The sequence below is a fragment of the Somniosus microcephalus genome, chromosome 19 (genome assembly GCF_052327205.1).
Source record: "Somniosus microcephalus isolate GS21.2 chromosome 19, FLI_Smic_1.0, whole genome shotgun sequence".
Taxonomy (NCBI): Eukaryota; Metazoa; Chordata; class Chondrichthyes; order Squaliformes; family Somniosidae; genus Somniosus; species Somniosus microcephalus.
The window spans coordinates 24,884,741-24,910,793 of NC_141005.1; the positions used below are offsets into that span (position 1 = coordinate 24,884,741).

The 26,053-nt window shown below is 43.7% G+C and overlaps 1 protein-coding gene across 3 annotated transcripts in view; it reads left to right on the forward strand.

Moving 5' to 3' along the window:
- The first annotated feature begins 2,682 nt into the window (after positions 1 to 2,682).
- trafd1 (TRAF-type zinc finger domain containing 1) overlaps positions 2,683 to 26,053 on the forward strand; it is a 45,623-nt gene continuing 22,252 nt past the window's right edge. Inside the window, exons 1-7 of one of the 3 annotated variants that reach the window (XM_085961402.1) lie at positions 2,683 to 2,762; positions 6,779 to 6,841; positions 13,454 to 13,589; positions 16,571 to 16,624; positions 18,341 to 18,764; positions 21,409 to 21,672; positions 24,648 to 24,718. In XM_085961402.1, the coding sequence (XP_085817528.1) occupies positions 6,798 to 6,841; positions 13,454 to 13,589; positions 16,571 to 16,624; positions 18,341 to 18,764; positions 21,409 to 21,672; positions 24,648 to 24,718 (993 nt within the window). In that variant the 5' untranslated portion in view covers positions 2,683 to 2,762; positions 6,779 to 6,797. The other 2 variants (XM_085961401.1, XM_085961403.1) reach the window with 2 other exon arrangements.

Consider the following 26,053-nt stretch of genomic DNA (forward strand, 5'->3'; position numbering starts at 1 on the left):
TGATAGATTTTTGTTAACCAAAGGTATTAAGTGATATGGGGCAAAGGTGGGTATATGGAGTTAAGTCGTAGATCAGCCATGATCTCATTGAATGGCAGAATAGGCTCAAGGGGCTAAATGGCCTACTCATGTTCCTATGACTGACATATATTGCGAACATAATTAAATATATCTGTGTTCATTTTACATCAATTTTCTTCTTCTAATTTTCAGTTTTGGTCGTGTCTTCAGCTGCCTAGGCCCGAAGCTCTGGAATTCCCTCCCTAAAGCTCTCCATATTGCTACATCTCTCTCCTCCTTTCAGACGCTCCTTAAAACCTACCTCTTTGACGAAGCTTTTGGTCATCTGCCCTAATATCTCCTTATGGCGCTCGGTGTCAAATTTTATGTACATATACAAACATTTCATGTGACTGTGACTATGGTGCATTGTGTCTCCTCATCCTTCCTGACCTCTCAGCAACCTTTGACACGGTCGACCACACCATTCTCCTCAGCTGTCCAGCTCAGTGGTACTGCCCTCGCCTTGTTTCACTCTTAGCTGTCCTAACATCTCCTTATGTGGCTCGGTGTCAAATGTTGTTCGATAACATTCCTGTGAAGCACCTTGGGACGTTTTACAACATTTAAAGGTGCTATATAAATGCAAGTTGTTGTTGTAGATTCAACTAATTAAGATTGTTCTCACTGGAGAAGATTAGGAAGAAACATCATTCAGATCTTTAATATAACACTGTCTCAGTGGATAAATGTGCCGCATGATATAGTACAGCACCACCAATATTGTCCCAGGTTTGTTCCCCAGTGGGTTGAGTTTTCTGATCTTAGAACAGCGATCGTGCCCTAAGATCAGAAAACTCAGCCACCAGGAATCAAACCTGGGACAATATTGGTGGCTCAGCAGCACATCACGAGGCACGCGCATGTGTGCGGGTGAAGGTTGAGGACCTTGGGAACTGGGCTGTGACATCCTCCATGTTGGAACGGCATGCTAATATTCCCTGTTGGCTCAAAAATGAATAATAACCATGTGAGTGTGCCGACTGGAGGACCACTAGAGCTTGTGGAAGTCTACCCCAGCAGGTACCAATGCTTTTAAAACAGGAGGGAGAAATGGGGGGTAAACTTGGAAAAAAAGGGAAAACAATCCCAATCATAGGGTAAACCCGAGTGTGATATCTTGGGGCCAGTTTAGCTGTCTATTATTGTGACATTATAACTGGAGTGATAACATTCCGCAACTTACATGAGGATTATTAATAGTAACAACAGAAAATGCTGGAAACACTCAGCAGGTCAGGCAGCATCATGGAGAGAGAAACAGAGTTAACGTTTCAGGTCGATGACCCTTTGTCAGAACTGGAAAAAGTTAGAGATGTAACAGACTTTTAAGCAAGTGTAGGGGCAGGGAAAGGGAGGAGGGGAAGGAAAGAACAAAGGGAGGGACTGTGATAGGCTGGAAGGCAGGAGAGATTAAAAGACAAAAGGGATGATGGTGCATGACAAAAGGAGATGGTAATGGGATAAGTTAAGAAACAAAAGATGACTCTAGATGAGGTGTAAATGGCAATGGCAGAATCATCAATAGCTTCCATGTGAGAAAAAAAAATAGGGTCGAGGTTATAGTCTGAAATTGTTGAACTCGATATTGAGTCCGGAAGGCTGCAGACTGCCTAATCGGAAGATGAGGTGCTGTTCCTCGAGTTTACGTTGAGCTTCCGTGGAACAATACAAGAGGCCAAGGCCAACAATTTCAGATCATAAGCTCGGCCCCCATTTCATTTTCTCTTGTAATTGTTCCACTCCTTTCCCCCCCCCTTTCCTTTTGTTTCTCTCTCACACCTGGCAGCTATCTTTTGCCCTGCCAGTACACTTTACACCTAATCCCAGCCTATTACCATCTCGTCTAGCTTCTAATCTCTTTTACTTCTTTTGTTTCTTTTATTCTTTTGTCCGATCGCAGCCCTGCCTCCGATCTAGTTTCTTTTCTTTCCAGTTTTGAAGAAGGGTCCAACCCGAAACGTCAACTCAAATTTCTCTCCACGGATGTTGCCTGACCTGCTGAGTTTTTCCAGCATTTTCTGTTGTTATCTCTGAAATGGTCTAGCCACTTAGGGATGGGCAATAAATGCTGGCCTTGCTAGTGATGCCCACAGCCTGTGAATAAGGACATTTCTAGCGTTCTCTGTTTTTATTTCAGATTTCCAACATCAATGTTCAAGAAGGCGGTTCACCACCTTCTCAAGGGCAATTAGGAATGGGCAATATGTATAGAGCTCCCAGACTTGGGTGCTCAGCACCGAATCAAGTCGACAGTATTCGACGCTACTATCATGACCTTGTCGATTCGGGGAAGCGAGGGCTGTCGCGGTGATTGACGTGGAGACCAGCCTATCGCTTTGCCGAGCTGTCAAGCAGTTGGGCCAAACAGCGGCGGGGTGGAGGCGGGACTTGCCTCACGGTGATTGACGTGGAGACGAACCTATCGCTTCGCAGAGCTGTCAAGGGGTTGGGCCAAACAGCAGCAGGGCGGAGGCGGGACTTGCCTCACGGTGATTGACGTGGCAACGAGCCTATCGCTTCGCAGAGCTGTCAAGGGGTTGGGCCAACGAGCGGTGGAGCGGAGGCGGGACTTCTCCCACGGTGATTGACGTGGAGACGAGCCTATCGCTTTGCAGATATGTCAAGGGGTTGGGCCAACGAGCGGCGGTTAGGGGCGGGACCGGGACCGCCACTGTGCCTGTGGTTGCGTTGTTGCTGAGGTGAGTAAACATCAAGAAGCCCTGAAGAGCACTGCTCTGCCCCGCCATTGAGACGAAATTCTGCCGCCGGCGACCGGACGGGCCTTTGGGGGAAATGATGGCGTAGAGGCTTTTTCTGGTACCCTGGGCCTTGTTCGGATATTTAAAAAATTCTTCTCAGCCCCTCTCCTCACACGCATTGGACTCTCTCGGAGGGGGCTTCCTTCTTGGGCCGAGGACGGTGAGTGAGTGAGCGGCCGCTTCCGCCCGGCGGCTCCCTGGGCCACCGAAAAACCAATCGTCTTTTAAAAAAAAATCCATATATAGAAAACGAGAATCCGTTTTATTTTAAGAAGAAACCGAATCGCGAACATCCCGACACAAATAAAAAAAACCTTTTTGAGGGGGAGTTAATGTGAATGTCCTGCCCAGAAAGTTAAAACTCAAATCTGATTCTCTTTCCCTTCTCATTCCCAAAGAAACCGAGAAATTATTATTTGTTTTTAAAGTTTTCTTTTTTTAATTTGCAAGCTAGAGAATGTTAAATGTTTCATTCTTTTTCTTTGAAAGCTTCCTTGTTGTCGAATGAATGGTTCCATCAGTGACGTCAGAAGGGAACCATTATTATTAGGATTGTTCAGGTGACGTAATTGGTGGAGCAAGCTCAGGACAGCAACTTAATAATACCATGGGCCTTCCAAAGTGTCTCATTTCAGTCGTTGGCTTGGTTTTTAAGTCTTATTTCAATCGCCGAATTGTAATCTAATGTTTTTGCAATGAGTAACATCTGTGTACATTTTGTTTTGGTTTTAAAGAAAGACTTGTATTTCTATAGCGCCTTTTACGACCTCGGGGCATCCTAAAGCGCTTGGCAGCCACTGAAGTGCTCTTGAAGTGTGGTCACTGTTGTTAATGTAGGAAAAGCGGTAGCTAGTTTGTGCATAGCAAGCTCCCACAAATAGCAATGTGATAATGACCAGATAATCTTGTTTTTTTTTTTGTGATGTTGATTTTGGTCGGTTAGGGTGCAATGTACAGTGTTAACTAATTTCTGTAAATGAATTCACACTGCTGCTGGTGTCACTGTTTTCTGGCAAGTTAGTTTTTGGTTTGCAACTGCTTATTTCACAGATTTCTACTGTCAGAACTACTTGCGCAAATTTCTGCTTGCAGAATCACATTCAGAAATGTCTACTTGCGGAGCAGCTGTTTTCAGCTTTAAATAACCTAGATTTCATTGCTTAACATTATAGAATCATAGCACAGAAGGGGGCCATTTGGCCGGCTCTTTTGAAGAGCAATCTAGTTAGTCCCACTCCCTGGCGCTCTCCCCATAGCCCTGCAATTTTTTTTCTCCTTTAAAGTATTTATCCAATTCTGTTTTGAAAGTTACTATTTGAATCTAGACTCTAGGTTACAGAGCAAGGGTATCCTCTGACAGTTTATTACCAATCCTAAGTGTCCTTGTGAAAATTCTGTAATGTCTTTTATTATTTGCTGAGTATTTTCTACATTCAGCAAATTGAAAACTTGTGTTCAGCAGATTGATTACACCCGCACAAATATTTGCACAGCCCCTGCTTCAGCAGCTACAGAAAGGAAATAATATATATTTCCAATGCCAATTTAAAGAAATGCATTCAAGACTTATCTACTTGTACATACTTAGCATTTTACAGTAATAGTAAAGTTTCCTGTTTGAAGAACAATGGACTGTGCATCTCAGCTCCGTGGGAACTGTCCACAGTTAGCACACTGATTCTCTTCCGCTTTTTTCTTTTCTACTTTAAAACAATCATTCAGAGAGTAGGTCTCACTAAATCCCAATTTTATGTTTTAAAGTATGCAGTCAGCTTAATCTGTCTTAGCACTTGCATGAATCTTTGAGTTGGTACCACGAAGGCCGCTGGCAAGCTGTTCCCGCTAAGAATCTGTGCGTGCGTGGCGGTACAGGCACTGCACAGCAAATTTAAAGGTGCCATGCACACACACAATTTAGATGGAACATTGTGAGCCTATTTGGTCATGGTATTGGAGTGCCGTTGTTGCTTAACAAACTACCCTAGCATGAGACAGCACCTTAATGAAAAGACGGGTGAAAAATTGGCTGATTTCTTTTATTTTAACTTTTTTTTATCCCAGAGCTACTGAGGCTAATTCTAATGATGTCAAATTCAGCACACACCCAAGATCAAAAACTGGGGCTTACCTGGTCTTTATGGCTCAGTATCATGTGAGCCACCCAGCGAGCCATCAGAGGAGCTGGGCAATGGTAGTGTTACTGTCTCCTTCACCTTGCATGAGTAGAGAACAGCAATGTATCAGTGGGGCTTAATCCATCAAAGGCAGTGCTGGGACTAAGGCGAAGTCCCTTCTATCAGCTACTTCATTTTCCCTCTGCATGTGTGCCACCAACTGACTTCATACGGTTAGTACAGTGAATGGTGTGATAACGTTTCATTTAGAATTACCAAAGACACTGGTGTAAAACCAGCAGAAGCTTTTATTGGTCTCTTGGATTGTTCCTTTGATCTGTTAAATCTTTAAGATGGCAGAAACTTCGCCTTAATTAGATAACTAAATGTAATTGCACACAGGATTATCAAGATCATATAGCACAAACTCGGCTGGTCCTCCCCTTGAAGACATTTATAGAGTAATATGAAACTGTCAACAGTCTTTTTGTGTGCTAAACATGATCCTTAGAGTGAGCCTTTTAAATATTGACAACTCTGAAATACAGGTTTTCGGTAGTCCTTTAGGTATTGTTACAGTGGGTGGCTTGTATTGGTTCTTTTGGATACTTTGGAAATTTGAAGACTGAGGGGTGCTGGATTCCTCCTGCTCTGTGAATCAATGTTCTTGGAATGGAGCCAGGATGTCCTGCTGAGTTCACAAAAGCTGAATTTCCAGTAAAAAGAAACTGAAAGCAGAAGTGCAGATCATGTAAGTTGAGCTCATTTTATTACTTAAGAGGGGATAGCGTTGGTATGTTAGTCATAGGAAAGGGCTAACGCCTGTGACATTCTTGAGTGAAGAATCTCCGCCAGTGTTTGTTTGGGCAAGAAGTGACTAATGGTGGATGGTTTTGTTACTGTAATAAAGGTAGTTGGACAGGTGATTGTCAGTGACCAGCAGACATAGTTGCAGGTAACTAGAATGGTAACTACTGAACCCACATCCAGCTGCTGGTTAGGTAGAATTGTTGTCCTTGGCCATGCAGTTCTGTAGTTGGCTACTATGTAAGGGAAGGCACTACCTATGGAGATTCTTAAGGCTGGATGATGGGGTTTTAAACAAATTTGAAGCACTAAGAATTTGTAGATAGTTTCTTTGGTTGCCTTGGCCAGCATGTTGGCATAGCTTGTTGAAACGACAGTGTGCTTATCCCAGATTGACAAGTATGGATTTGTGCCTCTCGATACCCTCATGTCTCGGCCACTCTGGTGGCATTGAGTGGAGACGAGGCACTACCCATAGGAGGGTAAGCGGAAGCAACACCAAGGCTGCTTTCATTTATTTCTTCAAAGTTGGTTGTAGATTAACATTGGCAGAAAAGAGGTCCAGCCTGGCTTGCTAGGGGAAAGTGCGTAGTCGAGAGACCCCCAAGAGTGAAATAGGGGAGAGGTAAAAAAATAAAATAATTGGTGAGGCTAACTGTTCAAGTCCATGAGCTGTGACCTTTACACTCTGCTGTCAGTGGAAATGATAAACAAGGCTTGGGTATTTTCCCACTCGCCCATAACTTCCTAAACTCTGGCTTAAGATGTGGTTTGAAGGAAGGCCGGGAACATCCCTTTGATTGGGAAATAGTGCTGGATGCGAAGGGAGACACAAGATTTGAATACGTGAAAAATAATAAAAAACTGATCTAAAGAGCAGTTATCTCCCCTGCCCTCTCTCCATTTGATGTTGGCAAGAGTGCTATCCTGTTTCTATCAGTGTGCTATATTTTTGCCAGTTCATACTTGCCAAGATCTTTGCTAGCAGCAAGACTTTTTGAAGTACTTAATGTATTTGTCTATTTTGTTTTGTAGGTTTTGAAAAAGAGCAAAGATGTCTGAAGGTCAGGCTGAGGAAACCCGGCTCTGTGCCAACTGGTAAGAGACTAACTTAGGCATCATTACTTCGACAAATTGCTGAAGTATGTCTTTAAAAGCTGCTTTGTCTGCCTGTGTCTAAAAGCTTGGTTTCTGGACGAAGCTTGTGGAATAGCTGAATCATGCCAACAGCAGGAAGGGAGGCCCTGCTCTGAGAGTTGGATTAGACATTTAGCAGCAATCTATGTCCAAAGTCTAGTAATTTTTATTTGCTTATGGGATCTGGGAGTCGCTGGCAAAGCCAGCACTTATTGCCCACCCCGAGTTGCCCTTGAGAAGGTGGTGGTGAGCTGCCTTCTTGAACCGCTGCAGTCCGTGTGGTAGGATACCCGACGTGAATCTGTTAACGGGAATGTTTCCAGGGCGATTGGTTACCCTGACCATTCATAAGGTTATTAAAGTACTGATTGTCCCACGCAGAAAATACAGGTTCATTCTTCTTAATACAATAACAACAACTTGCATTTATATAGTGACTATAACGTAGAAAAAGCAAAGTGCAATTGGACAAAAATTGATAGTGAGCCTAAGTAGGAGAGGTAACCAAAAACTTAGTCAAAGAGGTGGGCTTTAAGGAGGGTCTTTAAGGAAGAGAGGGAGGTGAAAAGGCTTAGGGAGGGAATTCCAGTGCTTAGGGCCATGGCAGCTGAAGGCACAGCCGTCAGCCATGGGGCAAGAGGAGTGGAGGATACACAAGGCCATAGTTGTTGGAGGATAGTAGGGCTGGAGAAGGTTAGAGAAAGGGAGGGGTGAGGCTGTGTGAAGGGCTATAAATACTAGTATGAGGCATTGGATGATGGGGAATCAGTGAGCACATGGATGATGAGTGAGCGGGACTTGGTGCGGGATAGGATATAGGCAACAGAGATTTGGATGAGCTGAAGTTTATGGAGGATGGGAGGCCCCCAGGAGAGTATTGGAATCGTTGCGTCTGGAGGTGACAAAGGCATAGATGCAGGATTTGGCAGCAGATGGGCTGAGATGTGCAATGTTATGGAGGCGGAGGTAGGCCTCTTTGTGATGTAGAGGATATGGGGTTGGAAACTCTGCTCGGGTTCACATAGAATGTCAAGATTCAACCGGAGACCGTGGCCGTGCAGAGGATAGAATCGGTGCTGAGGGTACGAAGTTTGTGGCAGGGGCCGAAGACGATGGTTTTGGTCTTCCCAGTGTTTAACTGGTGGAAATTGTGGCTCAGCCAGGACTGGACGTCAGGCAACACAGGCAATGGCAGCATCTAGAGAGGTGGTGGAGAGGTAGGCACTAGAGATAGGCTTTTAAGAAAAGAAGACCTATGAAAATGAGCCAGCGAGGAAGTGAAGTGTTGCAAGAAGTTGAAAGGATGAGGGGCTGCAGAGTGAAGAGGTTTTCCCCTGGACTGTAGGGCGGAAAGTAGAGGAGTTATTCTGTCTAAGTATGATGACCCGCTGAAGTGGTGCAGTGTAACATGCTCACTTATTTTCATATCATTACATGAAGATGGGTTTCACTGGATCAGCGCTGTTGCTCTGTATGTTCACCTTACTGTGGAATAAAGCATCCAAATCAAACCTTGCCTTACCCAGTGTTAACACTATCCGCCTCAAGAAATATTGAAGAAATACTTGTGCGAAAGTTACGGATAGCCGATCACAAAGGGGTGTGATTGTTATATCCCCAGGTCCTCCTGTCATACAGGTAGACTTAGAGCATCGTTGGCAAATGTCCATCAAAGTAAGATGCTCAGACTGCTAATGGGAACAACTGATGCTTCTGAATATATCTACTGCAGACCAAATTTGTTACAGTAATCAATAACAATGCAACCTGCTGGGAGGTTTGAGTTCTGCTGAATCTCCTGGGTCATCTCAATTTTTTTCACTTGCACCATCAAAGCGAGGAACGATGTTGGGTGTTGAGCCCAGCCAGTAAATAAGACTATCCAGTTAAAGTGACAAGAATGTGTAAATGCCCTGGATTAATGGTCTGCATTGATAGAGCTGTCTCACAGGTCTTTGATAAAGGTCATGATAAAGTCCCACATAAGAGGTTAGTGTGCAAAATTTAAGCACATGGGATTGGGGGTAATATACTGGCATGGATTGAAAATTGGTTAACAGACAGGAAACAGAGAGTAGGAATAAATGGGTCTATTTTGGGGTGGCAGGCGGTGACTAGTGGGGTACCGCAGGGATCAGTGCTTGGGCCCCAGCTATTCACAATATATATCAATGATTTGGATGAGGGAACCAAATGTAATATTTCCTGACGACACAAAACTTGGGATTGTGAGTTGTGAGGAGGATGCAAAGAGGCTTCAAGGCGATTTAGACAAGTTGAGTGAGTGGGTAAATACATGGCAGATGCAGTATAGCGTGGATAAATGTGAAGTTATCCACTTTGGTAGGAAAAACAGAAAGGTAGAGTATTATTTAAATGGTGATAGATTGGGAAATGTTGATGTACAGAGGGACCTAGGTGTCCTTGTACACCAGTCACTGAAAGCAAACATGCAGGTGCAGCAAGCAGTTCGGAAGGCAAATGGTATGTTGGCCTTCATTGCAAGAGGATTTGAGTACAGGAGCAAGGATGTCTTACTACAGTTGTACAGGGCCTTGGTGAGACCACACCTGGAGTACTGTGTGCAGTTTTGGTCTCCTTACCTAAGAAAGGATATACTTGCCATAGAGGGAGTGCAGCGAAGGTTCACCAGACTGATTCCTGGGATGGCAGGACTGTCATATGAGGAGAGATTGGGTCGACTAGGCCTGTATTCACTAAAGTTTAGAAGAATAAGAGGGGATCGCATTGAAACGTATAAAATTCTGACAGGGCTAGACAGACTGGATGCAGGGAGGATGTTTCCCCTGGCTGGGGGGTCTAGAACGAGGGGTCTCAGGATACAGGGTAGGACATTTAGGACTGAGATGAGGAGAAATGTCTTCACTCAGAGGGTGGTGAACCTGTGGAATTTTCTACCACTGAAGGCCGTGGAGGCCAAGTCGTTGAATATATTTAAGGAGGTAGATAGATTTCTAGACACAAAAGGCATCAAGGGGTATGGGGAGAGAGTGGGAATATGGTATTGAGATAGAGGATCAGCCATGATCATATTGAATGGCAGAGCAGGCTCGAAGGGCCGAATGGCCTACTCCTGCTCCTATTTTTCTGTTTCTATGTTCAGTAACTCCTCCAAACCAGTTTCTACACTCCACCTAACAAGGTAATAGCCATGTTTGTTTAGAAAAGAAAAGCGAGATAAAAGGATCAACAGAAAAAAATGCAAGTAAAACACTAATGCAGTGGTGGAGTACTGTATGTTGGAATTTACAAATGTGATGCTCGGCATAGTAAGCACTGCCATTCTGTGCATTGGCACAGAAGGAAAGGGTTCATTCCCTGATACCAGCCATGTCATAGTGGCAGGTCATAGAGTGGAATTTGCAGAGAACTGTCTTCAGCCTGTCCTCTCGGTGTATAGAGATTGCATGAATGCAAATAGTTTCCTCAGGCTCACTCCTCCCGTGATTATTTTCAACTTATTCCATCTGGAATTACCCACTTGTTAAATTATTTGGTTTTTCTTTGCTCTTCTTCCTTGCCTAATTGTGCTTGTAAAGTGACATTTCTATTACAATATAAATCAGATCTAAATTAGTGCCTGTCAAAATTGTTTTAATGCCATTTATAATTACCTCTTAAGAGTAGAAAACCCACGAGGGGATTAACCATATGTCTGTATTTAGAAAAAAAATTAGAGTAGGTAAGTTGAGAGCGTTGAATGTACTCAAACAACAGATGCAGCAGCACCATCATGGATGGCCACTTACAAAGTGCTAAGGTTGTTTTTTGCTAATGTCATTTTTAGTTCCTGTTGCATACAAGTTGGCTTAGATCTAGTCTAGTTTTTATTTTTGTTTGTATTTCCTGAACTATGGTATCTCAGTGACTCTTAAACCTCTTTGGACTGAGCCCCACCGGAAATATCTTGTAGCTCTCGGAGCTACTCCATGTTAGGTTCCCTTTTTAAAATGGCCATTCCTCCAGCAGCCCCACATTTAAACAGGGAGCTGGTGGATAGAATTTTCACACAGGGCGTCTGAATTTGTCCACCTTCTATATTGAAATAAAACCATGCCCATCTGCATATCCTTATCTGGAAGCTCGCTTCCTGTAGCTGCAGATTAAAGCGGGCCCTACCCCAAACCATTAACTGCAAATGTGGAACAGTGTTTGATTGGCTGGGTTAGTGAGCATCCAGCTGTACAGCAGTGACTCATTATCCAGCAACAGAAAGACACCTGAGGTTTATAGAACAAAGGAGCAAAGAGAAGAAGGCAGCTGATGGGAAACGGGTTTGATTGGGGCCGGCCACAGGACTTGTAGGGAATGCGTTGCAAAAATACTGACTTAAGTCTTGTGCACCACATAGCACTGCTGCCAAGATCTAGCGCTCACAATCTCTATAAAGACAACTGCTAAAACCAAGTCACCCAACACTGGCTGCACTTGGCGCCCCACACGGGATAGCTGTGTAGCCCACAGTCCAGCAATCATTTATGTACGGCATGATTTAATTTCAAAATAAAATATTTTAAGAGACTGTGGTCATAAAAGGGTATTGTTTCATCCTAAAGAATCAGATGTTTTGTTTCCTTTTGCCAATTTCCCCTCTCATAGTCGCTGACTTTTGCTGGGGTACAGTTCCACTGGCACTGCCCACTCTGATACCTTCATGTATGAGCCAAGACAGGATATTCCACCACATTGGCGTCATAGTCGAGGATTCTTCACATAATTGACTACATCACTCCTGGGCAAGGGAGGGGTGGGGGAAGTGCTCCTGTTCACACTCCAGTGGCCCCTGTGTGAAATGTGGATGCTTGGTAAGGACAGGATTGGGCTGGGCTGTGATAATCTATGATGGAGCAACCACATTCTGGTCCCTTCATCCAAATCATTGATGTAGATTGTGAATAGCTGAGGCCCAAGCACTGATCCTTGCGATACCCCACTAGTTACAGCCTACCAACCGTTTATTCTTACTGTCTGTTTTCTGTCCGTTAACCAATCCTCAATCCATGCTAGTATATTACCCCCAATCCCATGAGCCCTAATTTTGTTTAATAACCTCTTGTGTGGCACATCGAATGTCTTCTGAAAATCCAAATACTCCACATCCACTGGTTCCCCCTTATCTATTTTGCTAGTTGCAACCTGAAAAAGCTCTAACAGATTTATCAAGTACGATTTCCCTTTCATAAATCTGTGTTGACTCTGCCCAATCCTATTATTATTTTCTAAGTGTCCTGTTACCACGCCCTTAATAATAGATTCTAGCATTTTCCCTACTACTGATGTCCGGCTAACTGGTCTGTAGTTCCCCGTTTTCTCTCTTCCCTCCTTTCTTAAATAGTGGGGTTACATTGGCCACCTTCCAATCTGTGGAAACCGTTCTAAAATCTATGGAATTTTGGAAAATGACAACCAATGCATCCACTATCTCTATAGCCACCTCTTTCAAAACCCTAGGATTTAGGCCATCAGGTACAGGGGATTTATTGGCTTTCAGTCCCATTAATTTCTCCAGTACTTTTTTTTTTACTAATACTAATTTCTTTCAGTTCCCCATTCTCGCTAGAGCCTTGGTTCTCCACTATATCCGGGAAGTTTTTTGTGTCTTCTTCCATGAAGACAGACACAAAGTATTTGTTTAATTTCTCTGCCATTTCCTTATTCCCCATTATAATTTCTCCTGCCTCAGCCTGTAAGGGACCCACATTTACTTCGCTAATCTTTTCCCTTTTACATACCTATAGAAGCTTTTACAGTCTGTTTTTATGTCTCTTGCTAGTTTACTCTTGTATTCTATTTTCCCTTTCTTTATCAATTTCTTGGTCCTCCTTTGCTGAATTCTAAAATCCTTCCAATCCTCAGGCTTACTACTCTTCTTGGCAACATTATAAGCCTCTTCCTTTGATCTAATACTTTCTTTAACTTCTCTTTTTAGCCACAGTTGGACCACTTTTGTTGTGGGTTTCTTCTGCCTTAAAGGAATGTATATTTGTTGTAAATTATGTATTCTTTAAATGCTAGCCATTGCTTGTCTACCGTCATACCTTTTAATGCAGTTTCCCAATCTACCTTGGCCAACTCTCCCTTCAAACCTGCGTAGTTTGCTTTGTTTAGATTTAAGACCCTAGTTTTGGATTTAACTAAATTCGGATTTGACTCGCACAAAAGTGTAAGAGGGTGCACGTTGCTTGACAGCAACTTATGCAAACTTTACAGCAGAAGTGACTAGCTGATATTTTTCCTCTTCTAGTTGAGAGGGGACCTGAAACAAATTGCATCCAAGTTGCTGTCTTGGCTGAGAGCGCAGATTGGGAGTCAAACCTGGGATCGTGGGACTGTATTTCTTTGAACTATACAAGATGGGGTCTTTATTGGTTAGGTCATTAGGGGAGATTGGCGTGTTTTTAAAATTAAAAAAAATAAATAAATAGCCTTGTTGTGTTTTGTGGGCAGCTGTGTACCTGCATGTCCCAATTTAGACGTGCAAGAAGAGCAGATGCTGTCTCCTTTTAATCCGCCAGCTTTGTGTAATTAGATTGCTTTCTGTTCCACCTTCAGCAAACGAGGCATTCCTGCAACTAACTTCACCATCCACGAAATCCACTGTAGAAGAAACCTTGATCTTTGCAGGTATTGTCATGAACCCTTCCCTAAATCTGAGATGGAAGAACACTTTCAAACAGAACATGCACTGGTAAGGTCAATAGAATGGCAGTCTCCTGGTAAATGTTTACACTAAGTTTCTTTTTGTGCGCAATTTCCCTCCACCAATTTTCACCCTATCTCCCCTAAAGGCACTGACCCGCGCTGATATATGGTTCTATAGGTGCTGGCTCCGTTGTTTTACCCAGCGGAGCTTTCTTCATGTAAATCGAAGACTGAGCGTGCTGGCAGGCTACTACTTCACTATGGGTATCATAACCACGTCCAATTCTGCCCTTATCTAACATCCACTTGCACTTCAAGCATTGGTTATTTGATAGCAAACAGGAGCACTTTTATCCCTCCCTTTTCCTTTCCAATGGTAGCAGCCCTAGCAAAGATCAGTCAACTCTACATAGACATGGGGATTAAACCTGACCTGGAACTTTCTGTTCCGTGTGGGCTCATTTCCACACAGGACAGTGCATTTACTAACTGACTTGTGAAGATCATACAGGAAACTCTTTGGTATCCGGCACCGACGGGACCGGCGTGTTGCCGGTTGATCAAAAATTCTGGATGACGGAGAGGGTTATCTACCGAGGCTATTTTTAACAAAGAAAAATAAAAAAATCAAGAAATGTATAGTATACAGTAATTGGGTACTCACCTACAGAATGTTGTGTTAAATGGATGGTGGAAGATGCTTGATTAAGTACAGTACTGCCAGTTGAGGGTAATGCAATGCAATGACTACCAGCAGCGTGGGAGACACACAGTACCCCTGTAAAATGGCGGATCAGAAGAGACTACCGGCAGCGCGGGAGAGTCAGACTCCTGTTACAGGGGGATTGAGGTGTTCCGACTTCCGACAGCGCCAAGAAGCTGAGTAATGGCAGTTTGGAGAACTACCCCCACTGACTAACTCGGCCACCGCGGGAGACTCGGACTCTGCAACATAGCCGGTTATTAAAGTGCTGTTTTCGGAGTGAGAATTTTGCCGGTTAATAGAGAATTCCGGATATTTAGGTGCCGTTTAAATGAGAGTTTCCTGTACAACGAGAATTTGGACAGCACCTTTGATATGAAAATTGAAATATGTACCAAGCAAGTTGTATGCCGCACTCATTTGGGTACTAGATTGGAAATATGGATGGATTGCTGTTCAATATTAAACTTCTGTTTTAAATAAGTGAGTAAAACTTCACCCAGTTTCAGACAAAGCCCGACTACTTCACATCACTGCTTCCTTTTCCTGCTATCCATTGTTTAAGATGTGTTGGAGTTAGTTTATTTATGCAAATGTTACATGTTCTTGGGCACTACTGATGCAAATGAAAATGAACACTTAAAATGATTAGGCATTCCTCTAACCACACAGAGTTTCTGCCTGTCGTGTCTCATTGTGGTCAGACTGCCTCAGAAGTGTGCAGTGTTGGAAGAAGTGGTAATTTTAATTTTAAAAACAAAACGTTCTTTTGCCACAGTAGGGTCATATGCATGTCAGTTATATTCATATGACTCTACTTAACTAATCAAATTATTTTTAAAGTCCTTGATTCTCTTTCCATTCCTCTTCTTCACCACACCTCCCCCCCCCCCCCCCCCCCCCCCAGGAAGGAATTACAGGGAAACATGTCTTGTTTGGAATCATAAAAATCTTGATAATGTAGCTTTTTACATGTGTTTTTAACCAGGCCAAGATGGGCAACTTTAGGGACACTTCCGCTTGCTAGCTGAAAAGGGAGTTGCTTCAGCAGTTAATATGAAATTAAACATATATATTCTGCCTTCCATGTATTTGCTATTTCAAACGTTGTCCATCAGGTTCAGCTTGGTTGACCAGACACCTCACATGTTTGTGTGTTGGTGACTGTGAGAAAGAGCCAGTGCCATGGGCTGTGACCGTCTTGTCTCAAAAAATCGGTTGGAGAAACATGAGGTGTGTGCATGTATCTTCCTTCATTCATCTGCTTCCAGTACGCTTGCCTAACGCAGCAGCTTCTATCTGTCTGCCAAATGTTGATCTTCTGTTCACCATACTTTTACCTCTGCGTTGTTGGAGTCTGGTAACTGAGGAGTCACCCTGATGCCTGTGAAACCTAATCTGATAGTCTTAGCACTGCAAGAAGTGTTGTATAGTTGGTCAGCTTTGATTAATCGTGAGTGATGTGTGTCTTTTGTCCAAGTTTGATTTTCAGATTGGGCCTGGCAGTCTAGATTCTCTAGGTCCTTTGCTGTATCGGTGTATAGGCAAAGACTAACGGAGGAGTCCATGGGGTCCGTTTGCCATGTCAACATTTTTCAAGTGTGTGTGGTTCAGGTTACCAAGTTGGACAATTATTGGAGTTTATTATTTTGAAACAGTTTATCAGGTACCAATGAGTAACTCTTTTACTCTACTCAGTCTGCTGTGTTGTTGCTTCAGTTTTGGAGCGGTCTGGAGTTATGAGGATAATCCGTGTTATTTCTAGTGTACATATTAACAGTAAAATGGGCTTATTGTTTGTCCTGGGCATGCTACACCTGCGATACTTTGTGTATATGGTCAAGTTTCTAACAGGGGTGGGTACCCTCATCAAACCTGACTTTTGCTTTGTATGAGTCGAAAGTATTGGAGGATTGCCCAAATCGTGAAGCTGCCTACTAAATGTGCTGTAAATATATATCCTCCTCAGTGTATTGACTTGTGCTGGGGAATGCTTGCACAGGGTGTGCTTATCCAAGTGTGGTCACATTTCTAAGTCTGAGCCTGACCCTTCTCCACCATTTGTGTGTGTATTTTCCAACAGTCATCATTGGATAGCGGGCAATAATGGGAATCATGATGATTTTTTTGGTCCCTTCCATCCCTAGTCCAGGGCAAGGCACTGAGTCCAATTGCATCCTTATTGCCATCCTGGATAAGATCAGCAAAATAGACTGGGAAGTCTTTCTGCTTGGAGTTATATGCATGAGGCATTGCTCTTAAATACAGTAACCAGCATGTAATGCATGCTAATATTTGAGATCTAAATTTTATCTCTTTTTCAGGTTGACTGTAAGTGCAACATGAAGATAGAAAAAAATCAGCTGGAGAAACATGAGGTGTGTGCATGTCTCTTCCTTCATTCGTCTCCTTCCAGTTTGTTTGTCTGTCTAACAAAGCAGCTTCCATCCGTCTGCCAAATGCTGATCTTGGTGTAACGTAGGAACAGGAGTAGGCCAATCAGCCCCTCGAGCCTGTTCCAACATTCAATTAGATCACGGTTGATCTGTACCTAAACTCCATTCCCCACCTTTGCTCTATATCGCTTGATACCCTTACCTAACAGGAAAACATCTATTGATCTCAGTGTTGAAAATTTCAATAGATCCAGCATCCACAGCCTTTTGGGGGAAGAGAATTCCAGATTTTCCTACTTTTCTGTGAAAAAAGTACTTCCTGATTTCACTTCTAAATGGTCTAGCTCTAATTTTAAGATTCTGCCTACTTCTGCATTCCCCCACCAGAGGAAATAGTTTTTCTGTAGCTATCTTATCAAATCCCTTTATCATTTTAAAGAGATCGATTGGATCATCCCTCAACAGTTTAAACTCCGGGGAATACAAGCCAAGTTTATGCAACCTGTCCTCATAATTTAACCCTTTTAAACCCAAGTATCATTCTGATGAATCTCCACCGCAACCCCACCAAGGCCAGTACACCCTTCCTGAGGTGCCGTGCCCAAAGCTAACACAGTACTCCAGGTGGGGGCTAACAAGGCTCCGTAAAACTGAAGCAGTACTTCCTCACTTTTCTGTTCCAACCCCCTTCATATAGGGGCCAATATTCCATTCGCCTATTTGAATAAGGAATGAAGGAAAGGGAAAATTGGACAGGAAGCTTCGCACTCTGCTGCTCAGCTATAGATGGTGCATAGAGTGGGGAGACCAAGAAAAATAGATTGCATTCTGCAGAGAGAAAAATATTGAAATTCTTTGCAATTTTCTCTCCTCTCCTGATGCACTGATTTTTGCTTGGGTGTGGTTTCATAGATGCCGTCCACCCATTATGGTACTTCACCCCGGAGAAAGAAAGTCTTGCATTTCTATAGTGACTTTCTCGACCACCGGACGTCCCAAAGCGCTTTACAGCCAATGAAGTACTTTTTGAAGTGTAGTCTCTGTTGTAATGTGGGAAACGAGGAAGCTCCCACAAACGGCAATGTGATAATGACCAGATAATCTGTTTTTTAGTGATGTTGATTGAGGGATAAATATTGACCAGGACACCAGGGATAACTTCCCTGCTCCTCTTCGAAATAGTGCCATGGAACCTTTTCCGTCCACCTGAGAGAGCGGATGGGGCCTCTGTTTAACGTTTCATCCGAAAGATGGCACCTCCGACAGTGCAGCACTCCCTCAGTACTGCACTGGGGTGTCTGGAGTGGGACTTGAACCCACAACCTTCTGACTCAGAGGTGAGGGTGCTACCAACTGAGCCACTGGCTGACGCACGTCATATGTAAGCCTAGCCAGTAATTGTTATCAGGTTATTACAGGCCCATAACAGGCATCCCAGCCAAGCCTGGTCTGTCCTGGCACAGGTATTTTCCAATAGCGTCACTGGACAGCAATCAAGGGCGGGAGCCCTACTGATTTAATTCCTTCTCACCAGCCTGGGGGTTATTTCAGTATAGACGGGAAATCAAATCTGAAACTGGTATTACTCATTTATACCCTGAGCAGTGCACTTGGCAGCTTAGCCATTGAAACGCTTAAAAATATCTTTTAAAAAAAATTCTTGCTCTTAAGAAAATTAAAAATGTTGTTGTTTTGCAGAATACAGAATGCCCTTTGCGGCTGATTAAGTGTCAATACTGCGAGCTGGAGTTGGCATTCAACAAGTCTCAAGCGCATGCTGATTATTGTGGATCGAGGACTGAACCCTGTGCGGCTTGTGGTCGCAACGTTCTGGTCAAAGACTTAAACATGCACCACATCACCTGTGGCAAAGACGCGGAGGAGAAGAATAATAACCGTATGAAACCTAGGCCTGAGTATCACTTTGAAGAAAATGCTGGGACCTGGTTTGAAAACCAGCCGTTCAGGAACCTGCTTCGCACTGAGGAGAACCGTATTCGGGCCAGGCCAAGAATTTCCAGACCGTTGGAAGCAAAAGTTCACGGGAACAGGGAGGCAGGATTTCTAATGAGGGGGACGGATAGGAGAAATGTGCCGATAAGAGGTAGAGACCAGAATCAAGGTAAGCTGAGAGCATTTGGAGTGTGAAATATTTGTATCAACGGCCTGTAATTTGGGGTCAGTGGCCAAGCAAAGGCGTTCACCGCTGGCCCCGAAGTAAGCTTTGCACAAAGATCTTGCGATCTCTGTGGCGAGAAGTTCAGCTTTTCCGACGTTTAGTGGAGATCGGTGTAAGTTAATGGGGAATCCCTAACGCGAGCTGTTGGGATGTCAACAAGCTGTCTAAGCAGCCAATCACAATGCAGAATTCTCACAGACCGGGAACCAGGAAGTGAGTAAGCTGCTTTTGATTGACTTTTTAAGAGAGCAAAACCAAGATTGGGGCTCTCGCACGGGGAAAAGGTAAACCTGAAATAAAGATGAACAAACGTTTAAAAACTTTTTTTTTTAAGTTTCTTAAAAATTTTAATTTTTATTAAAATGGATGAATTTGACACTCCACAAAATTAAAATTAGTTTTTCAGGGCCAAAATGTTTGTTTAGCAGTCAATGCGCTGTTAAAACCCCAGTTACTCCTAATTCAAAAGGGAACTTTTAATGGGCTATTTAACAGCTGCAGTTGCATTGCAGCAATTCGCCAAGGCTTCTTCGGCAGCACCTCCCAAACCCGCGACCTCTTCTACCTAGAAGGACAAGGGCAGCAGGCGCATTGGAACACCACCACCTCAAAGTTCCCCTCCAAGTCTCACACCATCCTGACTTGGAAGTATATCGCTGATCCTTCATCGTCGCTGAGTCAAAATCCTGGAACTCCCTACCTAACAGCACTGTGGGAGTACCTTCACCACACGGACTGCAGCAGTTCAAGAAGGCAGCTCACCACCACCTTCTCGAGGGCAATTAGGGATGGGCAGTAAATGCTGGCCTTGCCAGCGACGTCCACATCCCATATACGAATAAAAAAAAAAATTACTGTGGGGAAAAGCTGAAGGGTTTCGCCAGTTTCACTGATTTCCCTGATTACACTGCTGACTCTGGAGGGGATTGGGGGTGGGGGTCCACAGCGCAGCCTGTATCGGAGCAGTGAATGACTGACTGCAACTTCAGGCGCTACATCCTGAAGTTGTGGTCTGTTTCAAAGGGTTAATAACAACGAACGCTGTTCATTCGCTGTTATTACCCACCCCAAATACCGGGCCAACGTGTTTGAATTTAAAGCTGGGGTAGGAGCAAGAAGTGGCCAAAGTGCACAGTTCACTCCCTTTTGTGTTACAAGATAGCACAAGTACAACAGTCATTGGCCTCCTGGTGATTTCCATGAAATATTCCAAAATGTTTGGATGAGAGATGCTTCTGTAACTCTGGCTGGGGAAATTGAAAAAGAGAAATGCGGAAGTGTATACAATGTTGCTACGTTTAGTTAATGAACTGAGGATGAATATAGTTCAGTACTCTTTAGTTTTTGCTGTTGCACCTACCATTCCTGGCCAAGAGTAGGCAGGCATCCTGCTCCTAGCCTTCTGCCAATAAAGGTGCACCACCATTCACTTAACTTCTGGTCTGATGGAGCAGCAAAGATTGGAAAGTTGCTATGTGAGTAAAATGGGATTGCATTCATGTGCTGGATTTCTTGGTACCCATTTGTTAACTGTTGAGTGACACGAATTCTCCTATTATTTAACAAGAATAGTTGGGTGGTGCAGCAGGTGGGTGCACAAGAGGCATTGTGGATGTGGGACAGTGGTGTTCCGCAGCCTGTAATTCTCCTGCACTGTGACAGAAGGGAGAAGAATGCAGATTGAGATGAGGCATTTCAAGCATAAGGAAGGAAAGCCAAACTGGGATGCTTTAGAACTCAATGGTAGCAATTCTTAGACTGGACATTCTAGAACAGCGTTGTCCAATAAAAAATCACTGACTAGCCACAGGTGTGCCAACGCCATTTTAGCCACGCATTAATTTTAGTAGAAAATGCTTTACATACACTCGCACAATACAGGGAAACGTGTGTGTGTGTTTACTTAACAAGCATCAACCATCATTCAATAACCAAGGAAATAAAGCACTTCCAACAGTGATAAAACACTTGCATACTTTGCTTTTTTTTTTCTTGGCATTTTATGAACAGACACACAAAAAAGTTGAAGTACATGTGCATACGCTGTGTGAATGAGTATTGGGATTGCATGCCCAACAGTTTCTATTACTCTTTTTTTTAATTTGCTAATTTCCCAATGCACTCTGTCTTCATTAGCTGGGGAATGCTGCATGACATGTGGCCTGAACAAAGGGCACAATTATGAAGGAGGGGAAAAAATGATTGTGTCTGATTTTTATTTCCTCCCTTTCTCTGCTGAATTGATTGCCTGGTGCTGAGTTAAGGTTTCACGCACATTGGCCTCCCTGTGGCACGTTGCCTACGTGGCTGCTGTTCATGTATGAGCCTAGATAATGAGTACGGCCGTCTGTTTGACAATTTTTTTCTGGGAGCGGGGTCAATCCTGCATCTGATTCCAACATTCACAATTTGCTACGAGTCAGTGTTTGGAGCCCTGGTGTTTTTTTTCCCCTGCCTAGCCAAGGAGAGCGGAGGCCAATTGTAGTGCACCCTTGATGCTTTCTTGGTTAAAGTTAACTAATTCAGTACTGATTAAACCTTATGGTTATGCTTTTTAACAGTCCTGCATTTCCTGTCGCTTTCACAGCCAGCATGATGAGGACCGAGAGAAATCGCATGGCAGACCCTGCGGGTCCTGGACATATAGATGCCAACTCTAACCTGGACTACCTGCTCGCTCTTAGTCTGCAAAATGAGAACAGTGGCGGAGAAGGAGAGTGGTCGTCAGTATGGGAGGATATTCCGCCGGATTACAGACATCCACAGCTACAGAACCTTGTAGGCTTGTTCGACAATCGGTCATCATCTGATGTATTCCCACCCCCTGTTAATGTCCACGAAGAGATAGCAAGTAAGTAGTTAAAAGTACATGTCTGTCTCGGATATTCCATAAGCAATCTGAGCATCCTGTGTTTAGGGGTGTGCCAGTACTGCCCAATGTCTAACTATACAATAGTGTAACTTGGGGTGTAACCCACATGACTCCCAAAATGAGTATCTTATCTTTTGCACGTGTACTTCTCCAATCTTTTTGAAGGCGACTGAAACATAAGGCCAGATAGGAATGATTCATCTGCTTTATCTTGCAGACAGCAAGTGAGCATGTAGAGTAGCAATCAAAACAAATTCCACTCACTTTGGTCAATCTCGATTCTCTCCTTGAACAGGAGAAAAATAAAATAAACCACGTGCCTCTGTCCCTTTTGTGTACTGACTTGTTTGTTTTTGGCATTACCTTTCTTTCAAACTACTTCGCACAGCAAAAATTGACCTCCTGCATTTTTAGCTTCCAGGTTCAAGTTAAAGGCTGAATCTCAGACCTGTGGTCAAAATCCTGAGTGCCCGTGTGTCCTTTGTTCTTTTGTGTCCCCAGCATGGGTGGGGGGGGTGGTTGTGGGCGCTGGTGCTGAGATGCTGACTTCTTTCCTGTAGAGATTCACCAGTAGGCCCGTCCATAAAACTATCTACATCTCCTCTTCCTCCCCACCCCCCCAAAACTTGGGATGTGAGTTTTAAAGAGGACATCTCAATCTGTTCTCAAGATGAATGAGGGCCATCCTGGTACAAGATAATTGACTTCTTGTATCAGTTTGAAGCAGACTCCAAGTTTAGGCATTTCACAAACTGGCTCAATTTAGTTCTTCGTTGCACAATTTTAATGCCTGCATCCCATGGCTTCTCCCTTTTTAAATCTGTACGAATTCCCTTTGTTCCAAAATGCAACAGTTCAACACAACCCCATCCCAAAATCCTTTCCATGAGGAAACAAAATCTCAATGTGGCAGTGCAGTTTCCATCTGCTTGCCCATGGGAGCTCTGCTGTCTGGATGTGGGATCCGCACATGTGCACTTCTGTTGGGGTCACTAGATAACGATCATGAGTAGGAACCTTAGCTGACTCCCTTCATTCCTCCCCTCCCACATAGTTTCAATATCTGTAGCTTAATTGCAATGCCCCATGACCACTCCATTTGGGATTCTGCTGATTTAATCAGGGTTTGAACTTGGGACCTTGCTGATCTCTATGGCTTGGTTCCACACCACATGATACATTTGCTCACTTAAGCCATCGGGTAGAAACTGCTAACTTTATTTTACTACTACGGCACACATCATTAATTTTAAAAAATGTGAAGCTTTGTGCATCTTGCGTAAAGCATTCTTTTGATCTCTCGCGCAGTTTCTGTCAATGACTGTTTAAACTTTAAGCTCTGTGCCTGTCATTGGCCAACATATTTCATGCAGGTACATTGTGGCGCCTTTTTATGTCATCACGCCTCATAAAATTAGAGATCTTGGCAAAATGTATTTTAAATTAAAATTGGCAATCTTTCTAAACCGCTTGTTAACATTACAAAATTATATTCTCGTTGACTCTGACAAACCAACAACTCCGCGATTTCTGAACTGCTAGTGCAATTCAATAGACTCCAGGATAAAGACATTCTCAACCTGTCCATTCTCATCCTGGTTGTTACAACTCAAATGTTAGCAATAGTGACGTGAAAGCTTCAGTTTCATATCTGAAAAATCATGTTGAGGTACTACTTTAAAAAAATTAAAAAAATTAAAAATTTTCCTGCCAATTTGATTCCCCCCACCCCCCCATCTCCCCCCCCTGAAGATTTTGACTCCTTGCTGGGCAATAGTTCCACTGGTGCCACGTGCTCACTGGTACCTTGCTCAAGTGAACATTCTTTATGCAGGAGACTTGATAGAGTGTGGATAGGCTACTTCATTACGTGGGTGGGCTATCACAGCTCGATCCTGTCCTTACTTTGTGCACTTCCAGGAGGGATTGCTGGATTGTCATCCAGAGCAGGAACCGTGGCTAGTTTTCCCCTCCCTAACCCAAGGGCACTGATGCTGATTTGTACCATGCATAACTGCTACCTTAGCTGAGATCAGCTAGCTTAGCACTGGGCTTTGATTCAGGGACCGTCCTTGCTCTTTGTTATTGTGGTAACTGGGTTGAGTCACTGGGGAATTTGGTATCTGTGGATTGATTGAGTCACTGTGGAAAACCATGAAGTTCCATTTAATTGCATTCCTACCATTGTCATTCCATTCAGTAATGCCAGTGAAATTTCAGGAGAATTGTCTTAAATTTTATGTTTGAATTTGTTTTGCTCACTAACATGTGAGTGTTGATGGAACAGGTTTCACATTTGTCACCTAGTGTCGGCATTGAACACTCGAGGCAGAGTTAGGTGCAGGTTTAGAGTTCCTGCGGCTCCTTTCCCATATCTGAGTTCGAGACATTTCCCACATTGACCATTTCTTCCTCTTTGACTCTGTAATGAAATCTGTTTGTCTTGCCTGTATTCGTTTTGCACTCATGTATATTACCCTCCCCCACACGGTGTATAGTTTCACTTCCTCTTTACTGACTAACCTGGAAGGTTCCAGGTCTTGGCTCTTGGCTCCGCCCCTGACTTCTCTTACTTAAAGATCCCAGGATCTGTATGACTCATTCCTGTGAGCCAGTCGGTGTGTTGAAATGTTAGCTCTGATCTTAGTGATTAAAAGCCAACTTGTTAAAGTCTATAACTTCTAGTTTTGTGGTTATTGAAGGCACATCAGACTCAAATTGCTGATTTATGTGGAATATGACGGCAGCATTATATTATGGATTTGCATCCACTAGGGACGGAGTTGAGACCTCTCATTCAGGCGTTAGATGGGATGGAAGTCTCCTATCCGTCAGACTGGATATGAACCTGAATAACAAAGGACTGGGTGATCTATGGTAACCTGCTGCACCATCAGTCCCCTTCTAAGTAACTTTAATTTCTCTTTGATAACTGAACTCTTTCTCCTTTTCAGATGATGTCACGATGTTGCCTTGTGAGTTCTGTGAAGAACTTTTCCCTGAAGAAGAACTCATTCTTCACCAGGTATGTTTTAACCAGTGTCCACTCCAACCAATTGGCAGATGCAACCTTTGACCTGGTTCCGTAAATTCCCATTATTGATTCTGATAGTATTTCTGTTAGCACTTTTGCCAATAATTCAGTCATCAATATTCAACAAATGACTAACTTTAATAAAGATATATTTATTGACCCTCACTATTTTATCCAACTATGTACAGTACCTAGTCTGATTGCCAACATGATATTTTCTCTGTTAGTTAGTATAGAATGAACACTTGTGATGACTGCATTCAAAGCTCTTTGTAATGACCACAATCACCCAGAAATAGTGAGAGGTTAACAAAGTGGACCATGTCTGTTTTCTGCTATCTGAGATGTATGCCTCACTTTCAGCCAGCAGCTTTGCTGAGTTAGTGCCACGGAGCAAGGATCAACCCAAGTTTGAGTCCTGTCCCATTCAATTTTTGATCTGAGACAAGTTCTGATTAAGTGGTGCTAAATGATGGTGCTGCGTCTCTAAGCAGAGGGAGGGGTAATCAAAGGGTAAGTTACACCTGCTTATGCAAACAAAGGAAGAATATGCCTTGACTTCCTTCCTCTCCCTGTTCACATCCTCTCCATGTTCACACCCTTACCAAAGGGAAAAAGTCAAATAATGCTGACATGACCTTGTGAGCATGAGATAGGGTAGACATAAAAAATATATTTCCACTTGTAAGGGATTCAAAAACTAGAGGTCATAACTATAAGATAGTCACCAATAAATCCAATAGGGAATTCAGGAGAAACTTCTTTACCCAAAGAGTGGTAAGAATACGGAACTTGCTACCACAAGGAGTAATTGAGGCAAATAGTATAGATGCATTTAAGGGGAAGCTAGATAAACACATGAGGGAGAAAAGAATAGAAGGGTATGCTGATAGTTAGATGAAGAGGGGTGGGAGGGGGCTTGTGTGGGGCATAAAAATGACATAGACCAGTTGGGCCGAATGGCCTGTTTCTGTGCTGTAGACTCGATGGCCTAGAAATTCAGTAGCCTGCGCCACCTGTTAGCACCCTAAGAGGGCACTTAGTGGGTTTCGCGCCACTGGCCACGCCTCCCGCTAAATTTAGCGGGACGCTAATGGCGGCGCTAGCCATTAGCGCTGCGCCGCTACCGATGACGTCATCGGTGTGCGCAGCGCCCCGCTACCACCCCGATCGCAAAATTTAGTAGCGCCCCCTGCTTTAATTGCAACCGGTTCAGGGGGGCCTACCTGCGGCGGTAGAGGCGCTGAGGTGCGGGGCGACCATTTTTTTTGCTGGCCGCCTGCCAGCACACCTCTGCGCCGCTGTCCCCGGCCTCCTGAGCACCCC